This window comes from Oncorhynchus masou, chromosome 17, assembly GCF_036934945.1.
Source record: "Oncorhynchus masou masou isolate Uvic2021 chromosome 17, UVic_Omas_1.1, whole genome shotgun sequence".
Classification (NCBI taxonomy): Eukaryota; Metazoa; Chordata; class Actinopteri; order Salmoniformes; family Salmonidae; genus Oncorhynchus; species Oncorhynchus masou.
Window position 1 is genome coordinate 8,748,515 of NC_088228.1, and position 17,819 is coordinate 8,766,333.

Below are 17,819 nucleotides of genomic sequence, written 5' to 3' on the forward strand. Positions count from 1 at the left end.
GTTCCAGTGCTGAGTAGGGGTCTCTGTACTAGTCGCGGTTCTGGAGATCATTGCAGTTCCAGTGCTGAGTAGGGGTCTCTGTACTAGTCGCGGTTCTGGAGAACATTGCAGTTCCAGTGCTGAGTAGGGGTCTCTGTACTAGTCGCGGTTCTGGAGATCATTGCAGTTCCAGTGTTGAGTAGGGGTCTCTGTACTAGTCGCGGTTCTGGAGATCATTGCAGTTCCAGTGCTGAGTAGGGGTCTCTGTACTAGTCGCGGTTCTGGAGATCATTGCAGTTCCAGTGTTCCAGTGCTGAGTAGGGGTCTCTGTACTAGTCGCGGTTCTGGAGATCATTGCAGTTCCAGTGCTGAGTAGGGGTCTCTGTACTAGTCGCGGTTCTGGAGATCATTGCAGTTCCAGTGCTGAGTAGGGGTCTCTGTACTAGTCGCGGTTCTGGAGATCATTGCAGTTCCAGTGCTGAGTAGGGGTCTCTGTACTAGTCGCGGTTCTGGAGAACATTGCAGTTCCAGTGCTGAGTAGGGGTCTCTGTACTAGTCGCGGTTCTGGAGATCATTGCAGTTCCAGTGTTGAGTAGGGGTCTCTGTACTAGTCGCGGTTCTGGAGATCATTGCAGTTCCAGTGCTGAGTAGGGGTCTCTGTACTAGAGCAGTCTGTGGTGTCGCTGCAGGTCTGGAAAACTTTTGTCCAGCGGGGGAGGAAGTAGGGAAGCTGCTCTCGGAGTTCCTGGCAACGCAGGCCGTACACCACGGGGCTGAGTGCCTGCCCCACTAGTAACACCACGAAGTTGGTCACTGTGGCGGCCATATTGTGCTTCCACCTGGTGATGATGGGCACCAGAGGGAGCAGGTACAGGATCATCTGTAGCATGTGGATCAGGATGGTGCGGCGCCCGCTGCTGTTGGAGCGTGAGAAATGCCCCGCCCGGCAGCCCTCCATGTAGATGAGCACGTAGCTGGTCATGATGAGCAGTACCAAGAACACCACCAGCGCCAGGCTGCTGAACCGAGACGCGGGACTCTCCAGCGTGGTGGAGCACACGGGGTCCAGTTCCACCACATAGGCCCAAGAGGACTGAGCGCAGGCCAGGACAGTGAACAGAACCGGGTTGAGCAGGGCCACGAACCAAGCCAGCGTCATGACGGAAGACCGAATGCGACGCACCAGCGCTGGGTAGTGGAGCGGCCGCAGGATGGACAGGCAGGTGTTGAGGGCCATGAGTGTGAGGGTGATGCCCATGCCACGGCCTAGAGCCACCTGGAAGTCAAAAAGGACCCAGCAGGTCAGGCGGTTGATGGGCACGCGGAGGGCGCGGAGGCCGTGCAGGATGGTGCCCACCGCGTTGAAGCTGGTCACACAGGCACAGTGCTGGCACAGCAGAACGAAGCGGACGTTGCGACGCAGCTCGACTGTGTGGAACACTGTCACCACAATGAGGTAGGTCAACAAAAAGGTGATCAGGAAGATGCCCCCGTGGACACACACTTTTACCGTGTCCAGCAGCCCTATGTCACCCCCAGATATAGTAGCATTTAAAAGGCCTGAGTAGAGGAAAGACACACAAAAAAACTTAGAAATAACATGTGAAGTTAAACCACATAAAGGCATGAGTGAGATTATTTTTGATACTTTGATAAACCACATAGGACGTCAATGACAATACAATGACTGTAAACCCAAGATAGAGCAAAGGCATAGGTTGAGACTAAAGAAAAATTACAGGGAGGAAAAACAGCTGAAAAAAATAGTCATTTCTTACCTGTATTCTGTTCCACTGCCACCTCATAGTTGGAGTCATTGGACATTGCTTCTGCTGATTCTGGCAGGTCACAGGGGGGAAAACTACATTTGCCAAACCAAGAATTCTCAAAACCAAGTTAATGGTGCCAACATATACAGTATGAGTGTCTCTACTATGGCTGCTAGCCCTTTGCTTCAGGTAACTGTGATCTTCTATATCTTTGCCTTGTATTTTCTATCACGTGTCACCAGCGCCATGCATTTAGTTACAGATTCTTTATCGACTGCCTCCTAATCCGTAGGTTTAGTGGAATAGACTGTTCTGAGTCAACACCTGCCTCTCAGCGTGGCAAAATTCTATATTTAACAGTAGGTGGAGCAAATTATTGTGCTCCTAGGTGTGTGTGCTATGCTGAGTGTGTGTGTGTGTTAACATCTGACCTGCGCCAGGAGGGTTTGTCGCTAGTGACTGTGAAGGTCCATGAGTGGAGATCATACTGAACACTTTCCCTATTTATTAAGGATGTTAAAATGATTGGACCCTTTGGTCCTCAAGTTATTTAGCTGAGATAAGGATTTCATATAGAATATACTGTAGGTTTAAAATATTGTTATATTTTCAACATTGTAAAAATACATAATATATATTTACAAAACCATATCAAATAGGAAGAAAAATGTTATGAGAACACAGCTGGCAGGTTTTTATCATTTTATTGTTACCAAACGTGCCCTCCCTGAATCATTCCCCTGAATGGTATTGTCCTGCTTGTGCTAAATTGTATAAGGAAAAAGAGTATGGCACATGTACAACAGAGGGTAATTTTTATTTTTTATTTTACCTTTATTTAACCAGGCAAGTCAGTTAAGAACAAATTCTTATTTTCAATGCCGGCCTAGGAACAGTGGGTTAACTGCCTATTCAGGGGCAGAACGACAGATTTGTACCTTGTCAGCTCAGGGGTTTCAACTTGCAACCTTCCGGTTGCTAGTCCAACGCTCTAACCACTACCCTGCCACCCCATATTAACATCTCCAGCCATTGCCACAACATCCTTTGCTGCCAGGCAACTGTCTATGAGAGAAACTGTCTTCCAACACAACACAGCCACTGTATTGTTTGAAAGACAAGAAGCATAACGAACATGAATTCATCAAACATTCACTAGTCATCATATTTGTATCAAAAACTATTTGTTTTTCGACTTGTTTTTCTCCACCCGAAATCAAGCCGTCCTCTATTCCTCAGCATGGAAACCTCAAGGATCCTATTTAGAGTGTAAAGATAAAACAAAAATCATTTCAGTGAGCTTTCTGAATCAGAGCTCCAGTCCCCCTGTGCCACACCACGACCCTGACCCGCAATCACCCCACAGCGCTGCATGTCTGTACAGAGCTGCTCTGGCCCAGGGTTCGACTCAGAACCTGGCTCTATATCTGCAGCGTGGCTCTCTAGGTCCTCACTGCGCTCCACCATTGTGTCTACATCATAGCGCTCCGGGTCTGTACAGAGTAGCTTCTGGCTCCTCTTCCTCCTGCGGCTGATCTGTTTCTGCAGCTGCAACTTGCTGGTGAAGAAGACGCTCTTCCAGCCCAGCTCCAGGGCCAGGGCCTCCACCTCGGCCGACACGGCGCCGCAGTGGCCGCGCACCGCCTGCTCCCAGAACTCCTCCGAACGACACAGCTGACAGACACACAGGGAACAGTGGTTAGGGACCTAAGACCAGAGTTTGCGGTCCATCATTCAGTCAGTTAACTCACCAGGGGTTTAAACCACAAACAAAAACAACAGATTTACTACAGAAAATAAACCAACAGAAAATAGAAATATGAAAATGGAAAACACGTAATTACAGTCAGATATACCTATGTAGTTACAAAAGGATTCACATACAGTCTATATCATAGGCAGCATACAGTCTACATCACAGGGTTTGATCTTGGGCTGTATCATAATCGACCGTGATCGGGGGTCACATAGGGGGGGTGCACAATTGGCCCAGCGTTGTCAGGATTAGGGGAGAGTTTGCCCAGGGTAGGCCGTCATTGTAAATAAGAATTTGTTCTTAACTGACTTGCTTAGATAAAGGTAAAAACATTTTTTTTTAAATAGGCAGTAATACTGTCTACATGCATGCACCGAGTCTCACACAGACAGAGTGGGTCCATTCACCTTCCTGAACCTGTGTGAGGTGTGTCCAAGCCGTGCCACGTCCTCCAGTTCCAGATGGGTCAGGATGTGGAGAAGCAGGGGGTCGGGCAGACGCTCCAGGTAGTCATAGTGGCCCTGACATAGTGCCTGGCTGTACTGAAGGATCCGTGGGCCAAACACCACACTCACCTGACCTAGGAAACCATCACACCAGTGGAGGCTGCTGAGGGGAGGACGGCTCATAATAATGGCTGGAATGGAGTCAATGGAATGGTATCAACCACATCAACGACGTGGTTTCCATGTGTTTGATACCATTCCACTGACTCCATTCCAGCCATTATTATGAGCCGTCCTCCCCTCAGCAGCCTCTACTTGATTACACAGACAGCACCTGTCAACACTTAGCCTCATGCCCACCAACAGGGACGTTGCTTAACTTTTTTTTTGTGCTGTGCCCAACCTAGCCAAAGTCCGTTACGAGGGCATTAGACCATGGGAGAATCTCAACTGCATTTCCTTGACTCCTCTCGCCCCCTCTCCTTCTCAAACCCCATTGGATGAGAAAGTCAGAGGTCCTTCCCCTCTGACCACCTCCAATGGGTTTTGAGATTTTCCCCATCTCTCTGACCTAGCAACTAGGCGATTTCAAAAGTCTTTCTAGTAAAATATGCTTAAAAAAATGCAACACCTGTGAATGGACACAATCTCTACACCAAGGGTCACCAATCCTGTTCCTGGAGAGCTACCGTCCTGTAGATTTTCACTCCAACCCCTAGTTGTATCTAACCTGGTTCTTATCAGCCAGATAATTATTAGAATCAGGTGTGTTAGACTAGGGTAGGAGTTAAAACCTACAGGATGGTAGCTCTCCAGGAACAGGGTTGGAGTTAACCTACAGGACCGTAGCTCTCCAGGAACAGGGTTGGAGTTAACCTACAGGACCGTAGCTCTCCAGGAACAGGGTTGGAGTTAAAACCTACAGGACAGTAGCTCTCCAGTGTCAGGGTTGGAGTTAAAACCTACAGGACAGTAGCTCTCCAGTGTCAGAGTTGGAGTTAAAACCTACAGAAAGGTTATCTCTCCAGGAACAGGGTTGGAGAGCCCTGGTCTAGGCCATTGCCTCTACAACATCTGCCCTCCTGGAAACTATCCTTCTGACACACCTGTGAACCTAAATCATGGGAACTGCCGATTTAGCTGCCTGGAATAGTATCATTTAATTAGGGGTTGATTGGGTTACAATCAAAGCAGTCATTTTTAGCATGGTAATTCGCTTCACTCGAGGGCATAGGGTTGGTTATTTTGGGCATTTACGCTATTATCTATCTTGCTATTAGTGAGCAGGTGGGCTGTAAGTTGAGCAGGTGGGCTGAGGGCTAGTCTACACTGGGCACCTTACTCTGAAGCAGGCTGTCATCCAAGTAGTCATTGTGAGACTCCCTCAGTTCTCCTGGCTTTGTGTTCCTACCATCACTTCTCAAAGAAATCTTCCACCATCTCCAAATAACCTGAAAAATATAGGCCTATGAGAATTGCAGAGCAAATGGTATTACAGTATTTAATGTAGCTAGCTAAATGGCTTTGCTGACTATTTGTTACTAATGCTATTTATTTGAACTATTTATTGCCAGCTTTCTGGCATAGCCTTTATTTGTTAGTTAATCTAGTACTAGCTTGCTCGGCTATATTGTTATGTGTCTAACGTTAACGTTACTGACATGTACGTTATTATAGCTAGCTAACGCGTTGGCTTAAACGAAGAGTGAAATATTACTGTAGCGTTAGAGTTTTGGATGTCATAAGGTGAATTCACCAATTTGTAAGTCGCTCTGGATAAGAGCGTCTGCCAAATGACTTAAATGTAAATGGCTAACGTTAGCTTAGAAATGTCTTGAGAAAAAAATGATTAAATGCTTTACATTTTAGAGAGGACATAACACGAAAAGATTTACCTCTGTCTTGGTAACAGAAAATTGGAAGAAGTCTTTATTGGGTGCAGGACCTTGACCACTGACTTCAAATAAACTTTTCCCCAGCAAAGTCGACATTTTGGACGCTTGGTTTGTGGTTGCCACGGCAACGAACGGGTTCGTTCAGTTTACTTCCAGCGTGCAAGAATGTAACGAAACTCCTCCTGCTGCAACATTCCTTCCTGCTGCAACATTCCTTCCTGCCGCAACATGCTGGAATGTAACGAAAACCTCCTGCTGCAACATTCCTTCCTGCCGCAACATGCTGGAATGTAACGAAAACCTCCTGCTGCAACATTCCTTCCTTCCGCAACATGCTACAATGTAACAAATAAAAAATTACAACTTCCTCTTGGGTTTGAAGTCACTTTTGTAGCTGTGTATAAATGAAAAGCTACGTTTTCCTGATACTTGAGTCAATGAAAACATTTCCTCATAAAGAGCTATAGTGAACAACATTTTACTGAGTTACAGATCATATAAGGAAATCAGTCAATTGAAATAAATTCACTAGTCCCCAATCTTTGGATTTCATATGACTGGAAATACAGAGAGAAAAAAGGTAGGGGCGTGGATCAGAAAACCAGTCAGTATCTGGTGTGACCATCATAGAGTTGATCAGGCTGTTGATTGTGGCCTGTGTAATGTTGTCCCACTCCTCTTCAATGGCTGTGCAAAGTTGTTGAATATTGGCAGGAACCTGAACACACTGTTGTACACGTCGTCAATCTAGACTCTAGAGCATCCCAAACATGCTCAATCGATGACATGTCTGTACGGAGGCCATGGAAGAACAGGGACATTTTCAGCTTCCATGCATTGTGCACAGATAGATCCTTGCGGCATGGGGCCGTGCATTATCATGCTGAAACATGAGGTGGCGGCGGCAGATGAAAGGCACGACAATGGGCCTCAGGATCTCATCACGGTATCTCTGTGCGTTCAAATTACCATCGATAAAATGAAATTGTGTTCGTTGTCCATAGTTTATGCCTGGCCATACCACAACCCCACCATGGGGCACTCTGTTCACAATGTTGACATCAGGAAACCATACACGTGGTCTGTGGTTGTGAGGCCGGTTCTACATACTGCCAATTCTCTAAAATGACATTTGAGGCAACTTCTGGTAGAGAAAGGAACATTCAATTCTCTGGCAGCAGCTCTGGTGGACATTCCTGCAATCCACATGCCAATTGTACTCCCTTAAAACTTGAGACATCAGCACAAGGTGCACTTGTGTAATGATCATGCAGTTTCATCAGATTCTTGATATGACACACCTGTCAGGTGGATGGATTGTCTTGGCAAAGGAGAAATGCTCACTAACAAGGATGTGAACACATTTGTGTACAACATTTTAGAGAAATAAACTTTTTTCTGTGCATATGGAACATTACTGGGATATTTTATTTTAGCTCATGAAACATTGTACCAACACTTTACATGTTGCGATTATATTTTTGTTCACTGTAGATTTTAACCTCAAATTCTAAATGAAACAAATGAGAATCAAGTGCAAACTGCAGTTAAAAATCTTTAATATATTTATACATATATTTATATATGTACACATTGACTTACGTATTACTGTAATGGCGAGTAACACAATTGCATTAATTAAAAGTGATTGGGGGGCACAAGTTAACCATCTCTCCAAATAAATACAAACTTGTCATGTGTTTTTACACACACATGCGCAGGGCTGTAGCTACATATGAAGACACCAAGGTCCGGACACTGAGGTATAATGGTCCGGACCTCGGTCATTCTTTACAATTAAAAAAATAAAACATTTATTTAAAAAAAAAAAAAAATGTACGAACCGACTTGGGGTCTCCACTTACGGTTGAGAGATAGAATAGTAAAATACACAAGGTGTAATTTAAAAACTTGGTTGTGCATCAGCTGTTTTCCTTTTGTTACATGTCACTCACTGACAATCACTCAATTGTGGCGGGTACTGGTAAATGGGTCTAGTTAGTCTAGCCAGCTAAACGTGTAGTAATCATGGTTGAATTACCAACTGGGCACATGTCCTATTAACACAGCATAAGTCATGACAAAATGTGTAGAATTGCAGGAAATTAGCTTTAAGACTGCAACAACAAGAATATGTATGTAAAGCAAATGTAGTTGTTTACCTTTTGTTACTAAAATACTTTTTCTGTTAACAGATCCCTCTGTACGTATTAATTTCTAGTTTGTAATCCCGGTGCAGAGTTAATGTGAGTTAATGTGTAGCGGCTAATCGTATAGCTAATAGGCTGTGTTTGTAGGCCGACTGAGGTGAACGGAGCAACAGCAACCAGTGTGATAATGGCTGGGGTCATTTAAGCTTGTTTTTGCTGTTCTTCAAATAGCATTTTAGAGTTTATAAATTGTATAAATGCAGTAAATGAGCTTTAACTTAAAATTTCTTTGATTGGGTAAAATCTAGGATTGGGGGGGGGGGGTCCTGCTACACAATATTGTACCCTGCTGAACGCACCCCAGGTGGAACCCCAAGTAATAGTGGTATTAATCATGCACCAAATAACAGTCCCTTACACCGTAACTGCAGGCAGAGGCGTCATGCCAATTGAAACCACAATACATTGTTTCTTTAACACGGAATTCATTAAAATGATACTGAATATGGCTTCCGGTGACACCTTGTTCACCAGCCTGATTCTTCACCAACATCTAATCGTCATCGTTCCCGATGAGTAAATCTTTGTCACCTCAGTTCCCTCCTAGACCTATTGTATACAACCATGTTAGTTATCATATAAACACACTGGTAGAAACATTGTAGTGGCACCAGCAAAGTCCTCCGCCCACGTCAAGTCCTAATCATAGATAACATTTATTTTAAACGTGAATACAAATGCCGACATGCACAATAATACTGTCAAACATAATAAACTACAAAATATGTATAGAGACCGTATAAGTCCCAGGGCATCGTTCCAGGGCAGTCCCCGGTCCCATAGTCCTTCATAGTGTCGTAAACATAGTTAAGAAAATCTTGATTTCAGAGTTTCAGAAATGTACCGTCAAGTCACAAGGTGTGACTGAGCCGGTACATTGAATAGGTGCTGTATGCTGCCCTCTGGTGGTGACGACGGGAGGGAGGCGCGCTACAGGAAGGGGTTGGTGTTGGAGCTTCCAGAGGGGTAGGATCCGGCCGGGGCTCCCGCCTGGTTGGAGACAATGGGTTAATCAATATTGTAAAATACATGACCATCGGCATGACTGCCAAACGTTCATCCATGAAGTTAGCAGAGACAGACAGACAGAGAGAGGGCACACATACGCGTTTTTACATTGGTCCCATGCAGAAGTTGTATGTGTGTAAGTCAATTGTATGTGTTCGGACTTGTATTTTGTTGGTCAAAGTCAGGCACAAAGTGTTTCACACTTGTATTACCATCAAAGACCACAAAATGTTCTTTGACATGATCTGGAAACATACACACTATTAAATACTCCCCATAAATGGGTTATTGGTCATCCCAGGACCAGCCATGAGCTGCCCAAAGGGGGTCATGGAGGGCTTGGTCTGTCCATAGACTGTATATCCACCAGGGCCTGTCAATGCAGAGAAAAAAACGGATTAAGGCTTAATGCTCTGTTTACCAATTAGGTTCCCAAATAGTGGAATGATGGCTATTTAGTTGCAGAGTGGATACTAGCCAGAAACATGCTCTTTGTTTATAGTGTAGGGTCACAAGAAAAGTCACAGCACAAAAATTGTTTTGGAAATCACCACTTTAATGTTATGGCCAAACTATATTGTGAATGAAACTACACTACTTACCATTAGGTTGTTGGGGTTGGTAGGCCCCCGACTGGGGGTAAGGGCAGGGGGCCTGGCCAGGGAAGGGCTGCTGGAAGGTCCCACTAAAACTGGTCGGGAGGCAGTAAGAAGAGGCATTCCCAAAGCCAGCAGGCATACTCATAGAGCCTGTGCCAAACGAGGCTAGGATACAGAGAGAGATGGGAGTGGGGCGGAGTGAGTAACATGAACACAGTGGCAAACACAAACAAACCTTTCAATGTACAGGATCTACTGATATCAAACAATGCAATTTCAGACAAAGAGAGACAACTGGATGAGGCCCAAACACACACACTTGATATGCATGTATGCACTTTCATGTGCTCACACAAACACACCTGCGGCCGGTGCTATACCATTGGTCTGGAAGGGGTTGGTGGCCATATCCGGGGCAGCAGCAGCAACAAATGGGTTATTGGACGAGACGGCTGAAACAACAGGAAATGACATCATGCTCTCATTAGGTTTGAGAGTCAACCATTTCAGAAAATACTGTAGGTGTAACAATCCACTCACCTCCAAAGCCTTGCTGCATGTTAGGTAAGACTGGCTGAGTCTGGGCAGGCGAGGTTCCCAACACAGCTCCAAACAAATTCCTAGATTCACTTAAATACAAAACATGAATACATTTCTTAGCTCATTGAACCACAAAAAAAATATATAACTATTTTTGAGGAGATCTAAATGCAAAGGCTAAAAATGTATTTTTAGTGCCAAGTTTTGGAGTGGTGTCTGGCTCTCACCCCTGGACACTACTCCCTGTGGGGGCAGAGGAGCTCAGCTCGTTGTCCAACTCAGCCAGGGCAGCGTAGCGGTCCTCTGCCGAGGTGCCCAGCTGGGACTGGGCTGGTACAGCACCAGCCACTGACGGCACTGGGACACCTCGCCCTACAGAGAGCGAGAGAGACATACACATGGGTCAATATACACACATTCACACACAGGAGAAAGGACATGGACACTAACACACTAAAGAAAGAGGCACACATGGTATGATAAAAACAAGCTAACCTGTTCCCCTGTTGGGCTTGGGACAGAGATAAAAACAAGCTAACCTGTTCCCCTGTTGGGCTTGGGACAGAGATAAAAACAAGCTAACCTGTTCCCCTGTTGGGCTTGGAACAGAGATAAAAACAAGCTAACCTGTTCCCCTGTTGGGCTTGGAACAGAGATAAAAACAAGCTAACCTGTTCCCCTGTTGGGCTTGGGACAGAGATAAAAACAAGCTAACCTGTTCCCCTGTTGGGCTTGGAACAGAGATAAAAACAAGCTAACCTGTTCCCCTGTTGGGCTTGGAACAGAGATAAAACAAGCTAACCTGTTCCCCTGTTGGGCTTGGAACAGAGATAAGAAACAAGCTAACCTGTTCCCCTGTTGGGCTTGGAACAGAGATAAAAACAAGCTAACCTGTTCCCCTGTTGGGCTTGGGACAGAGATAAAAACAAGCTAACCTGTTCCCCTGTTGGGCTTGGAACAGAGATAATGAATGAAATGACATTTCATTTTCATATCAAACCGCCTATAAGCAACCCATCCCTTATGGGATTAATTGACACAAACAAACATTGCAATAATTCACTGTGGCAATTAAATAATGTAAATGAGAGGGTTTGTATGAGAATGGGACCCGGCGGTACCTGACGCAAACGACTGAGAGGGGGGTGAGGTCCTGAAATGCAGAGGTAATCCAGAGTTGCCAAACATCTCAAAGTTGGCAAAGTCAGCTTTTGAGTTAACCTTAGTCACTGCAAACCACAAGAGGAGGAAACACAAAACCCTGGCAATGTGAGGAATGAGGAATGGTGTGACGGTAAAACCCTGACAATGGGAGGAGCAGCAAATGACAATGATTTAACATACAAACAACATTATAATGACTTGTGTAGCTGCTTAGGCACATTCACAGTTTTACTACACTACTCTTCTTAACTCATTTGCATGAACTCGAGATGTATTTCATTTTGACTCCTTGAAGACAAATCATTCAAATCCACTCAACATTGGGCAGCGTCTAAATCCAATTGAAAAAGGTCAATCTGCAGTTGCTACATACATTTTTTGAACAAATTGAACTTATTAAATGTACCCATTGAGTCTTGAAGAATATAACTTATAAATGCCTCGTGAGCTTAGTTCAACAGTTGTACCCCGTCAGAAATCCAAAATATAAGCTTGTTTTACTTCAATGTTTGTAAACAAAGTAAATGTAAACAAAACACTAAAAATCCTCTAAACATGGTTAAAACCATCATGGATGGTCAGTCCTTGCATCCATAGTGGTCTATGAATGTGAGAGTGGTTACATTTCTCCAGCCCCATCCATCAGCTTTATAGCAAAACAATAGTCTTATTGTTTCCACTGCTGATTGCTGCTTTAAATACAATTTTCACTTAGTCTCCCATTAACATCCACGCATGACTAAGTGGAAGTTCAACCTAAATGGAAGTTAAGATTTGCCCCTGGGAGTTTGAGCGAAGGCCACTCTCAATCATTACTAGATTGTCTTGGGAACCTGGTTGGCTAGGGAAACCTGATTGGCTCATTACCTGATTGGCTGGGGAAATTCGCAAAGTTGGCAAAATTGGCGTTGCTGGCAGCCTGAGAGGGCAGAGCGGCAAAGATGTCTCCACCCAGGTCTGTAAGGAGGTCAAACTTCTTCTCCTGAACTATGGGATGGGCCAGGGAACGAACCACCATTGGGGACTGGCAGAGGGAGAGAGACCATGAGGAATAATTCATAACAATTTAGCAACGTATATATAGCGCTTTTCAAAGAATCTTAAAGTGCCTGCACTTCAAAGCACAAAAAAAAAGACAGGTAATTTAGAAAAACAACATCACAACGTTATGAAAGGGACAGCCATGGCTTGAGTGGTCATCTGAGGAAGGGGGTCAAGCAGGGAGAGACAGTCCAGAGGCAGGCAGGAAGTGTGATGTCGTCAAGGTGTCTCACTGTCTCTGACTTTCCCGTAGTAGAACTCAGTCAGATGAAGTCTGAGCTAAGCCACTGTAGTCTATGGACTCCGTAGAAGGTAGGTAGCTAGCTACCAAAATTAAGCGCCCACTTGGATGATGCTATGGCAGTCACGTGGCACTAGAAAGCACACCACATTTCAATAATAATTAAATAGCAGCCTTGTAACGTCGTCCTCCCTAAGAGCCTCATCACTGCAGTCTTGCTTTCGGCTTCTCTTCATCCTCCAGACACGAGCTGGCATTCGAATCAAAACAGCTAGCCAGCTAACTTTAACGTTAGCTAGCTCTTCAAACAACTTCAATCAGCTTCATTCTTAATATTGTGGTGGATTCTGATTATATTAATTAGCTATATTAATTGTTCATTCTTAAAACAAAAAGGATTGTAGGTAAAAATACCATAGAAATTACAAAAATATTTACAAAATGTACAGGAGCTCTCGGCTTAGGCTGCTGCTAGGGCGCCATGGCAACTGTCTACTCAATAATGACATGTTTCAAATTAAAATAACTGGGGCCATTTTGGGTTGCACCCATTGACTTATGACTAGACCAAGTTATGAAAATGGATAAAAGGGCATCAGCCTAAAATCATTTGTTTGGAGTGACTCAAAAGCACATCAGCCTGAAATGTATCATGCCATATGTTAAGAAAGCAGGTAGAAGCAATACCTGACGTGTTGGGGGGGTCTTGTTGAGCTGCAGGGTTTTCAGGGGCTGGACCTCCGGGGTGCTGGCTGTGCTGCTGGCTGAGGAGCCCGACTTGGAGGCCTGGGCCATGGCTACCGTCCTCGCCTGGTCTGGAGGGACGTACCTGTATTCACAGAAGCATAAAGACAAATACATCCAGGGAATTGCTGGAACTGAGTTCCAAAAGGTGTAAAACTGGGTTCATGAATTCATAGGATTTTATATATTGGCAGTTCTCTAGAGAGTGATTTTTCCTCCAATTCCACCCCTGAATATATCACAATAGAGAGTGGAGGATCTCTACTTTTTGAGATATTCCGTTAACACCATAGAAAGTAGAAGAGTGAAGCTCCTCACCATCTTTTCTTCTCATATTTTTCCTGGAGGAATTCTTTTACTTTCTGTGGTTCGCGGAAGTCTGGAACAACCAATGTCTTGTCATCGTACAGCCCCAACCAGATGTATTTACAAACCTAGAGAGACAGTGTGTGGGGAAGGGGGAGAGAAAGGAAAAAGAGAAATGACAATAAACTCCCTTGAGACAGAAAATCTCAGATGGAAGACATGCACAAAGACAATAATCCATTGTTCTTCAATACAGGTCCTGGGGACCCACAGGGTCAGTGGGATTTTATTCTCAATACTAACACATCTGAACAAGCTAATCATCAATGCCTTTGAATGAATCCGGTGTTAGTAGTGCTAGGCTGGAATAAAAGGCTGCATTCCTCTCGGATCCCCAGGACTAGGATTGAAGAACACATTTCATAGTACATTACATGAATTAATGTCAGTACCTCATTGGTGTGTTTCTGTAAGAATTCAATTTCCTGTAGTGTGAAGGTGGTCATAGAGATAGACTTCACTCTGTGGGGGGGATTCAGGCCTCGTCTAGAGTGTGTGTGTGTATGGGAGGGAGGGGAGGGGGTAACGATAGCAGAGAGGAACAATTGGTGAGTATGCATTCTGTGTCAATAATTTTACAATGACCAGGCACAACATGACTATATACTCACAAAATGCTTTAATGTGCTTAGCCTTCACACATGGAGTGAGATCATCCGTTTTATCATCAGTTGTGCTTTTGTCAGTAGTCCCTTCCTATTGTGGTCTCTAAACCATATGCATTTGAATTACTTGACCTTCTTCACGTATTTTATAAGTGTTTGGCAAGCAACAAATGCGACCATTTCTGCAGAGGCCAATACTATATACACCTATAGGAGTGAGCAACGGATGTCCCAAACTACGTTTATGTTATAGATAAACTTGGATTGGGAAAGAGCCGAGGTTGGGCAAGAGTTTCGCTGGTGGTCCAGTGACGTGCTGTTTTGACACACTGGGCAAATACGCCTTTTATCAGCAACCACACACACACACACACACACACACACACACACACACACACACACACACACACACACACACACACACACACACACACACACACACACACACACACACACACACACACTAACCTTGAGACAACTATTTTCGGCACAAACAATACTTTAGTTGAACTTTTAAAGATTGGGAATTGAAAGCTCTCCTTACATCAAAGTACAGGCTTTGCGACCCTGCCAAATCAATACTAGTCTTTCGCTAACATTGGATAGCATTACATGCGGTGTTGGGGAGCTTGATAAGTAATATTAGCTAAACCACTAAAAAACACCATAAAGAACGACTTTAGCTTGTTTTAAAAATCAACCCCACATAAATGCATAACAATGGTCAACACGGTACTTACAGGATGCCAGAACAGGTGGTACAGACGAAGGAACCCACTGTCATGTTGGCATAAGTCGGGCCGCGCTGGTCGCAATCAAAACACTTCCTATTCGGGGGCTGGCTAGTCATTTCCCGGAGCATCTTAAGATGCGCCTCTTCTTGTTTTCGCTTCGCACTCGTCGCCATGGTTGAGAAAAGGGGCTGCTAAAAGGTGGGAGAAATTAATCCAGGGCTAGGCAGGGGATGTCTTGGCTCGACAGCGGTGGTTCAGACACCTTGCAAAGGTCTAGTGGGACAGACACGTTTCTTCTTCCTTGGTTTACAGGTGTACTAGACAGCTAACCGCAGCGTGACTGACACCTACTGGCGGGCAGCAATGACCACTCGACAACATTACATTGATGAATAGCAGTTTAAGAGTAAATACGATGTTTACCATCACACTGAATATGTTTTGTAACAACGACTTAAGAGAATCTCCTCTTCCAAAAGGCACAATTTGGAGTTTTGGTCTCAACTTTGACATGATCCTGTCAGTTCGTCAAGAAAGTAATTTGCCTAGAATGTGGCACTGTTGAGGGTAGCAGGTGTCCACCCATTTGCCTTCCCTCAATATAAATCAATCGTCTCCTGTTTTGGCTGAAGGAACGAGCAAGGCCCCACAGACAGTGGTTGCACTGTTCTCGCCAACGAGTCCCCGACTCTGCTCATCCTGTTTACTCGCACACTGGGAGTTGGCCTGGGCCGTGTTCATTAGGGCACACAAGGTTTTAAAAAGGAAAACATATGAGAATGACCAATTGGACATGTCCAGTTAGTCTGTCCCCGTTTCAGTACATTTCCTCCCGCTTGGTGCCTAATGAACATGACCCTGAGGTAGTCGCTGTCCCGAATCACTAATCGGTTTATGCTCTATTGTTCGGAAGTTAAAGAAGTGTATAGATCAGTTGATCTGCACAGCTCCATGCTCAGGTAGACTTTCATGGTCCCTTTTCAGGTAGGAATATGAGAGAAAATATCCAGTGCAGTGTTATCAACCCGACCTTCAGTATGCTGGTCTGTAACGTCATATCGTTTGCATTTTCAATACTGATGCAATTCGCACGTATATTTACACACTATGTCCGAGCCTAACCGAATGGCAAACACTTCCAGCTGATTACGAGGAAACGTTATTCGGTCGACTACACTCGGTTACTGTTTACTTATTTTTGCATCACTTTGAAAATACAAACGAGAGAACCAACCCGCACCACAAAAAGTCAGGTAAAGAACACTTTCCTGTGGATTTATCTCCACCTCTTACCGTCAAAAGGACCAACAGCATGTACAACCGGTAAAGTGTAAATATAATTGTATTCAAAGACTGGAGGAACCATGGTAACAGTCTAGGGCATTCTCTTCACTGTCAGACAGCTGGGGTGGAATCATTAGTCCAAACAGTTGCAAAACGAGAGTTTCTATTGGACAAATTAAGTTATGACCTTCCCCATTTAATTCCTTTTGCTATTGTTTATGAAATGTTTTGTAACAGAATCGGCGAACGCCCCTGGTTAGTCAGGATGCATTTGCTTTACTGCCAGGCACCATCTGAGGACAGTGTCACTTGGACTCACTCTCTTTCCTTTGGCTGCGATGGAAGATTCAGCCGGCTACAAGGGGAGAGATACGACTGGTATTTCAGACAACCCAATGACTAAATACATACAAGAAATACACTGGCCGATTTAGGTGCCACGTCACTTTCAGTTTAGCCTGGTATCCAGTGTGTTAGGTGCCACAGCACTTTCAGTTTAGCCTGGATTCCAGTGTGTTAGGTGCCACATCACTTTCAGTTTAGCCTGGTATCCAGTGTGTTAGGTGCCACGTCACTTTCAGTTTAGCCTGGTATCCAGTGTGTTAGGTGCCATGTCACTTTCAGTTTAGCCTGGTATCCAGTGTGTTAGGTGCCACAGCACTTTCAGTTTAGCCTGGTATCCAGTGTGTTAGGTGCCACATTACTTTCAGTTTAGCCTGGATTCCAGTGTGTTAGGTGCCACAGCACTTTCAGTTTAGCCTGGTATCCAGTGTGTTAGGTGCCACAGCACTTTCAGTTTAGCCTGGATTCCAGTCTGTTTCTGCTTTAGCCAACCCGGTTATGTTAGAATATTATCTTGCCAAACAATGTGACGTTGTTGAATGCAGGAAGAGTTAGGAAACCAGGCTACTCCCAGTTCAGCAGTACAGGGTCATGTTCAGTAGAGCACACAAGGTTTTAAAATCATTATGCATCATTATGCATGCAACAGAGAAGTAAAACCTGTGCTCTTACTGGACAAGTTCAGGTAGTACCTTCACTCTATTTCAAAACGTTTTATCCTGTTTCGAGCCTACTGAACACAACCCAGAAGAAAACAACATGGTTTTCAACACTTTTTAACTGTATCGAGAAGAGAGACTGTCAATATAACCAAATACATGAAAGGTGATCCATCAATAAGAAGACATACCTACACTGATGAGGTTATAAACAACTGTGAAAATCGCTGTACAATGCATACTGTTCACATGAGCCGTTCTGGATATGATGGACCAAAGTAAAAAGTTGATACAGTCTGGGGATCTCCAAAGCAATAAGTATATGAAGCATTTGGCATCGATTAAATGCCAAATGAAGTTCTACATATAGCCATCTTTATGCAGGGCTCTGGGCCTTATGATGAGATATAGAGTTCAGCGGGCACTTCCACCGTAAA

At 44.5% G+C, this 17,819-nt stretch overlaps 3 protein-coding genes across 7 annotated transcripts; all 3 read right to left on the minus strand.

The window, feature by feature from the left end:
- Positions 1-586: 586 nt before the first annotated feature.
- LOC135558094 (putative olfactory receptor 1F12P) lies at positions 587-1,803 on the minus strand. Its single transcript, XM_064991842.1, has 2 exons — positions 1,758-1,803; positions 587-1,539 (listed from the first exon to the last, which is right to left on the minus strand). The coding sequence occupies exons 1-2, from the start codon at positions 1,801-1,803 to the stop codon at positions 587-589; spliced, it is 999 nt and encodes a 332-aa protein (XP_064847914.1).
- A 785-nt stretch (positions 1,804-2,588) lies between these two features.
- Positions 2,589-6,044, minus strand: fbxo36b (F-box protein 36b). Its single transcript, XM_064991872.1, has 4 exons — positions 5,846-6,044; positions 5,293-5,401; positions 3,912-4,084; positions 2,589-3,422 (listed from the first exon to the last, which is right to left on the minus strand). Exons 1-4 carry the CDS (start codon positions 5,939-5,941, stop codon positions 3,036-3,038), a joined length of 765 nt encoding a protein of 254 aa, XP_064847944.1. The 5' UTR covers positions 5,942-6,044; the 3' UTR covers positions 2,589-3,035.
- Positions 6,045-7,387: 1,343 nt separating this feature from the next.
- On the minus strand, positions 7,388-15,415 carry agfg1b (ArfGAP with FG repeats 1b). Of its 5 annotated transcripts, none has more exons than XM_064992167.1 (12): positions 15,104-15,415; positions 14,151-14,244; positions 13,711-13,826; positions 13,336-13,477; positions 12,234-12,390; positions 11,324-11,431; positions 10,430-10,574; positions 10,203-10,282; positions 10,025-10,114; positions 9,666-9,827; positions 9,338-9,436; positions 7,388-9,044 (listed from the first exon to the last, which is right to left on the minus strand). In XM_064992167.1, the coding sequence occupies exons 1-12, from the start codon at positions 15,268-15,270 to the stop codon at positions 8,986-8,988; spliced, it is 1,419 nt and encodes a 472-aa protein (XP_064848239.1). In that variant the 5' UTR covers positions 15,271-15,415; the 3' UTR covers positions 7,388-8,985. The 5 variants fall into 5 exon arrangements, with proteins under 5 accessions (XP_064848239.1, XP_064848238.1, XP_064848242.1 ...); XM_064992166.1 differs by having other exon boundaries at positions 10,203-10,291; XM_064992170.1 differs by having other exon boundaries at positions 7,388-9,045; positions 9,325-9,436; positions 10,203-10,291.
- Between the last annotated feature and the right edge of the window lie 2,404 nt (positions 15,416-17,819).

Coding starts and splice junctions, on each gene's coding strand:
- agfg1b (XM_064992166.1), bottom strand. CDS start 15,270: ATGGCGACGAGTGCGAAGCGAAAACAAGAAGAGGCGCATCTTAAGATG. Junction 10,292..10,429: donor ACAGGGAGTAGTGTCCAGGG/GTGAGAGCCAGA, acceptor TTTGTATTTAAG/TGAATCTAGGAATTTGTTTG. Junction 9,437..9,665: donor CCAACCCCAACAACCTAATG/GTAAGTAGTGTA, acceptor CTGCATTGACAG/GCCCTGGTGGATATACAGTC.
- fbxo36b (XM_064991872.1), bottom strand. CDS start 5,941: ATGTCGACTTTGCTGGGGAAAAGTTTATTTGAAGTCAGTGGTCAAGGT. Junction 4,085..5,292: donor GGATGACAGCCTGCTTCAGA/GTAAGGTGCCCA, acceptor ATGGTTTCCTAG/GTCAGGTGAGTGTGGTGTTT. Junction 3,423..3,911: donor CCTCACACAGGTTCAGGAAG/GTGAATGGACCC, acceptor TGTGTCTGTCAG/CTGTGTCGTTCGGAGGAGTT.
- LOC135558094 (XM_064991842.1), bottom strand. CDS start 1,803: ATGTCCAATGACTCCAACTATGAGGTGGCAGTGGAACAGAATACAG. Junction 1,540..1,757: donor GGCAGTGGAACAGAATACAG/GTAAGAAATGAC, acceptor TCCTCTACTCAG/GCCTTTTAAATGCTACTATA.